Genomic DNA, 6,253 nt, shown 5'->3' on the forward strand with positions numbered 1-6,253 from the left:
CTGTACTGGCCATAGGGGCTAGTTCCTCAAATCTCATTGTATGGGCACGGTTAAAACATTCATAAATTGTGTAACAGTTTGGTAAGTGACATTTGTGCCGTCACCAGCAGATATGTCCAAGGCTGAATTTTGTTCCAAGTCCAACTGTGGGACTGTGCCAATAATTAGTTTTATTCCATTTTATGCATAAAGGTTCAGTAAATGCAAGCTCTGACTTGTATTCACCGTTAGAAATCTGTACAAGTAAAAACACCACAAAGTTACGAACAATTAACAGTCATATGCGTTTTATTATTTTCTATTTATTTTTTCAAAAAAGCACAAACATAAAAAAGGAATATTTGAGTAAGGCAGGATGTTCGGCATGTTTCCTTGTCTCTCAGCTAGAAGAGTATTTTTGACTAGAAAACCATGAAGCAGAAGATTTCTTTCTCATGTAAAACTGGCCTTTGCTGCGTTAGAAATTGTATCTAATGTCTAGGTTCAACGATACGCAAACACGACAATCCACATCTGAATATCAACTGGTGAGAAAAACACAGTGCTGAAAATACGTGTTTGTTTTGTAAAAGGAAACATCCAAATGTAACCGTCAGTCAAAAAAAGTATGTTGGGGACAAATTCTACATGAGGAGCAAAGCTTACGGTTGCTTATGTTGTTCACATGTAACATCAATGGTTACAATGCCACACATTTTTTGGAATGCTTCTCTAATATACAAGGGCAATTCAATCATCACTGCAAGATACATTATTTCCAAAAAAGCTAAATAAAATTATTTGCCAAGAGACATAATCCATCTCATAAGGCAGATCAACTTTTCCAGTTTTCCCTCATTACATAAAATCTAATTAAGAGTCTGACTTTCCACTGAAAGACAGTACTATGTAAGAAGGATTTGCTTTACAAATCTTAGAGCGTGACTTTCAAAAGGTTTAATACAAAAAAGACAGAAATTTTTCCAGAATAGACACGAAACATCTGTAAAATACAAGTATGCTTGAGAAAAGACTCAAAACTTAAAAGTGGGATCATGCAAACCATTGGCATATATATATTTATTATAGATATTTATTTCAAGAAATTAAAATATCAATTCTATCATTTTCATCTCTCCTGCATAAAGCAGAGACAGAAAACATGCTAAACTGTATAAACCCAGATGATCTTTTTCAGTTAATTACCATTGCCGGGTTGTGTTATATTCCTGAAAGAATTAATAGTACCAGCAGGGGATTCTCATGGCTTTTATGTGTTACAGTGAGAGGCAGTGAGAAGACGTACTGACAGAGAATGAGGCTTTTATTCTACCAGGAAGTCTCTGCTGCAGAGAACACAGGAAAATGACACAACGAATGAAAAGAAGGACAGCGAGCGACACAGTGGTTCTCTACCTTTCGACCACTTGTGTATTTGTACAGTGTGTATTTGTCTAATGGTTTTGCAACAAAAAGTGAGTTTTTTTTTTTGTTTGTTTTTTGTTTTTTTTTAATCCTCTACCTGTGTAAGCTATTCCAATATTGTGGAGACAAAGGGTTTCTGTAATTTGCAAAGAAGTAAAGATTACGCAAAACAAATTTAGCAACACCTCAGATTTATATTGCAATTCTTAGGTAGGGAACCACTGGTGTACAGAAATAGACAAAGGGGGCAGAACCAAACCAGGGAAGGCACACAAACACTTAGGGTGAGAAGTTATCTGTAGCACCCATGAGGAATATGACTGACTAGGCCGTGATCATGTTTAGGAGGAAACTAGAAAACCCACTTTTTAAACCATATGTGATGCAGTTTTGTTTTTATTTTATTTTTTTTAAGCGTAGCCATGATCACTGTAGGATCACATTGAGTTAAAAACCTGGTTTCCTGTTTGGCCCCTATGCCATCTGTCTTATTACAGTTTTACAGTGCAGCGTTCCTCCCTGCATCTGTCAGTGATGTGGAGTGGAGTAACCTTTTTCCTCTTTTAGACCGTCTTCCTTGCTGTTAGTACCCTGACGATGCTGCCCACTCCTCCGGCTGCCAGAGCCTGGACACACAGTAAAAGACGTATGATGAGGGGTTGTTTTTGTTTTAGCTGTATCTATTCACCTAAAACCAATAAGGCAAGCACTAATCCCTTTGCTATCAATACTAATATTACCAATACTATACTAATATTTAGTTTATTGAGCAGATAGATGCTGTTAATACTTGGGTTTAAAATCCTGTATGGATATGGATTGGCACAGCCATAAGAATTTATCACGCTGCAGAGAGAGGAGAAAATAAATCGTAACTTCAATCATCATTTCAGACAATTACCTTTTCATGCCACTGCAGCAGGACTGCACTGCTGTTTTCTGATGGCCTCTCAAAGCCTTTGTAGATGTATTTCATCAGAAGATCCACGCCGTTCTTATCAAGAGATTGCACCCCTTTCTCAATGTCGCTGCTTTTAAAGGCACTGAGCACTTTCAGCACCAAACCCTCTGCGCGATCCTGGTAGAAAAAGGGAGGTCTTACAAAAATCTGAATTGCTACACAGTTCACTATAAACCAGGTTCCACTCTTATACTTCAATTATACAAATTAGAAATAAATGAAATGGTATTTTCTTTAGGTCATCAAAATGAATGATCAGTGGCCTAGAGACTACATGGGCCCTACAACTATGGACTCTCTACTTAGGGGTGTGTAAACCATTTCTCAAAAAGGTGTTCTCAAATTTTTTAAGTTAGGGAAGTAACCAAAGAACAAAGTATTAACAGTAATGTTAAGAGCATTAAAGTAATTTTCCAGAAATACTAAAACGTGGCAACAGTTGATTGACGACTGAATCTACATCTACCTTGACATTTTGGTTCTTTGTGTTGATTGGTGGGTTCTTCAGTACTGCATGTAAAGCCTCCATGAGATTTCCTGTGCAGGGGGTTAAGGATGCAAATTTCATGGCCCACTTATAGCCAACAACAACAAAAAAAAGTAATTTAAATAAATAAATAAACAAATAAATATCACACAAATGTCAACATAGACAATATCATCAATACTAACACAATTTGGTCCAGCTGGTGACAACATGGTTCACATCACTGGCCTGCAGTAGTAGTTAAAACATTGGTAATGCTGGATAAGATAATTAATTGTGTGTACAACTTTTAAAACGTTATATCCGCAGGTTTGTTTTTTTTTTAGCAGTTTTAGATTTAATTGATTATCCCAACCAAGAGCTCTTTGAATGCAAGTTGTACTACTGGGCGTCTATTTCAGTTTACACGAGAAATGCTCATATATTTAATGATTCTTTAGCGATCAGCACTCTGTCATACAGGATAGTGCGTATAAGCATACGAGTTCTGCTTTATTGCATTTTCACTATCGCAGCTATGAGACTAGAATAAATGAGGTGCACCTCTCCTTTAACTCCGGCGCGTTGAAGCGGAGGGTTACTGAATCATTCAATGAGGAAGTGCAACAGCTCATTGCCTTATAAGGCCTAGCAGACTGAAAGGAGGGCTCGGCTCAACGGCAGCAACACACAGACAACACACTTTTAGCCAAAAAAAATGTGACTGGGTGACTTTCCTGTCGCCTCAGGGGGACGCGATGCATTTTAAGACCATGAGTATTACACAGATCTTGTGATGGTAAACGGTGAAGCTGTGGCTGCTGTCGGTGTACTGCCGTTGAACAGCCTGAGCTCTCGGGGGCCAGAAATCCCAGGAATGTGACTGAAAGGCAAGTCCGGGCAGTGACCGGCCTGCAGCACAAAGATGGTTCAAGCACACTAAATGCATCATGGAAATAATATGCTGAGAAATCGCCGAAAAGGCGCACACACACAGTGGCAGATCGTCCGTGTTAATACTCAGGCTGGGGGAGCATGGAAAGGATATTGTCTGATGAGGGAGTCCACCTCTGCCTCGTCCGGCCCCAGCTGATTTTCTGCTCCGTCCTCTTCGTCCACAAATTTGTTCTCGTCGTACTCGTCTACGTCCACTCGTCTGAAGCGGGCCGACACGGTGTTCTTAGACATGTTTGCGGGGAGTGGCGGGTGTTATTCTACCGCGAAAAAGGCCGGCAATTTATTTAGTTGCCTTAAAAGACGATTGTCAACCAGGAGACGGGCAGACAGCTACGACTTCCGCTTCCGCCTTCTGCTTCCTCTTCTTCTTCCTCGAGTTTTGCTGGCGGAGGGCGAACACCGACTTGGCGCATTACCGCCACCAGGTGGTGTGGAGTGTGAATCAGAAAACTTCATTGTCCTTGTAGTTGGTACAATGAAATTATGTTTGGAACTCACGGAGTCCAGCAGCAAGGGAAATAGAACAATGATAGGATGGAATAAGGATAATGAAATTTAATTAAAAAAAACGATACTTCTTGATTTTCCTCTGAGATTGGTCCAGCTCTGTCTTTGTAAAAAGCCTCGTTCATTCTTGTTGTGTTGCCGGGGGCACCCTAGTGGCCAACTGCTGCTACTGCATGACGTAAACTGTGCATCACATTTTGGCCCCTAAAGGGCGATCAAACCTAATAAATAAGAGCTATGGTTTCATTTTATTATATGTCATAACCAATTATGGCCCATTTAGAAAAAATGGCTGTCCTAAATATTACATTTGGTTTTAGAGCCATCTATAAGAGACTTTATATTCCCTACTTACCACTCACACAGACAAAAACAGCTTTCTTTGGTGAACAGCTTTTTGAAGCCTTTTTTTTTTTTTTTTTACCTGTTCTGTTCAGCAGCTGGGGCAGGCTGTATGAATGTTCCTGGTGCCTTGTTGTGCTGAAACAGTTTTACTCTGCGAAGAAGGAGTCTGACATCTCCTGTCGCCCTCTGTTTGACTTTATTGGCAATGCTGTTGGTTTGCTGGTAAAGCTTCCAGGCTGAGGCTCAGGAGTGGATGGAAAGAGAGAGCAGAGACAGGATTGGGAACACAGGAGGGGGGCTACAAAAACAACAACAGCAGCAACAATATTAACACTTAGCATTTTGAATGATATTAATATTCCAACCAAATTGCGGTCCTCAATCATTCTTACAAGACTATTGAAAAAAATCAAGTGTGACATGTTGGGTTGTAGGAAGTGTTACGTTTTCATAACCCACTTTGTCCCTAAACCATCACCATCGCCATCTCCTGGTGTTTTCGGGAACACCCCTCTGGTTTTGTTGAGTAGACCTCTGCCTGTAATTAACTATAATGGTTATTCACTTCTGCGTCCCAGTTTTATTATTGCGGCAAATTGTTGGCTTGCTTTCATTTAAAGGAAAGATAAACTCCTTGAATGAGAAAAAAAAAGACAAGCAAATTAACATCACAGTCAAAGTTTGAAAACTTGTATTTTTGTGCAAGTCAAATTATGTACTGACTATATTTTAAATATCTTTATCTTATTTTATTGTTAATATGATGATATATATAAGCATTAATTCATTGTAACTCAAATCTTCCACGTACTCAAATCCTTACCTAATATTATACCACAACACTAATAAAACATATTATGTGCTTTAGTTATAGTTATAATTATTTATTATCTGTTAGTATTGCAAAATAAAACACAACCCCTCACACCCTAAAACCATTCATTACAAATAACGGCCTGTGCTCGTTCACACTAAACAACAAACTGAACAGTAGTTTTAAATAGCACTATTTAAATGAACTGGGAAAGAGCTACAAACTTAGATTAGAATAATGCATTTCACTTCAACATTCAAACATTGTTTTATTACTTCAAGATACAGGTTATATTACCTGCATTCCTATAGCTTCCACAAAACGAAGGAAGATTATTGTACAAACCATTACTATGATGACCCTTGCAGTCTATATCTAAGTTCAAATATTAATATTGCTCACAGAGAAAGACAAAAAAAAAACAAAAAAAAAAAAAAAAACCTTTACCTCCCACAAACCAGTTGCACAATAAAGAGAAACATTTAAGTGTGGCATTTGAGAAGCTTTGGTCTATAATTGATCAAATGACTGGGCCCAAAGGTAGAGATGACCCAATGAACAGTTTTTATAGACTAAACATTGAACAACCACATTCATAAACACACAAGGTAAAGCAATGCCCCTATTGCCCCAGTGTAATAATTCACCCCTATGATTGCACGTGCCTTTTAGTCAGGCAGGGGCCAGAAATAACTGCTCCTGTGTGTAGGTGTGTGTGTGTGTGTGTGTGTGTGACTCACACACTCGACCTTCCATTTCATTGCTCTGATGGAAGTATTTATTTGAATGTGTCTGTAAT

The 6,253-nt window shown here is 38.7% G+C and overlaps 1 protein-coding gene across 2 annotated transcripts; it reads right to left on the minus strand.

Annotated features, from left to right (window-relative positions):
- Positions 1-270: 270 nt before the first annotated feature.
- Positions 271-4,138, minus strand: arpc5b (actin related protein 2/3 complex, subunit 5B). Of its 2 annotated transcripts, none has more exons than XM_029499718.1 (4): positions 3,880-4,138; positions 2,832-2,904; positions 2,306-2,482; positions 271-2,030 (listed from the first exon to the last, which is right to left on the minus strand). In XM_029499718.1, the coding sequence occupies exons 1-4, from the start codon at positions 4,017-4,019 to the stop codon at positions 1,968-1,970; spliced, it is 453 nt and encodes a 150-aa protein (XP_029355578.1). In that variant the 5' UTR covers positions 4,020-4,138; the 3' UTR covers positions 271-1,967. The 2 variants fall into 2 exon arrangements, with proteins under 2 accessions (XP_029355578.1, XP_029355579.1); XM_029499719.1 differs by having other exon boundaries at positions 2,832-2,913.
- Between the last annotated feature and the right edge of the window lie 2,115 nt (positions 4,139-6,253).

This window comes from Echeneis naucrates, chromosome 4 (assembly GCF_900963305.1).
Source record: "Echeneis naucrates chromosome 4, fEcheNa1.1, whole genome shotgun sequence".
Lineage (NCBI taxonomy): Eukaryota > Metazoa > Chordata > Actinopteri > Carangiformes > Echeneidae > Echeneis > Echeneis naucrates.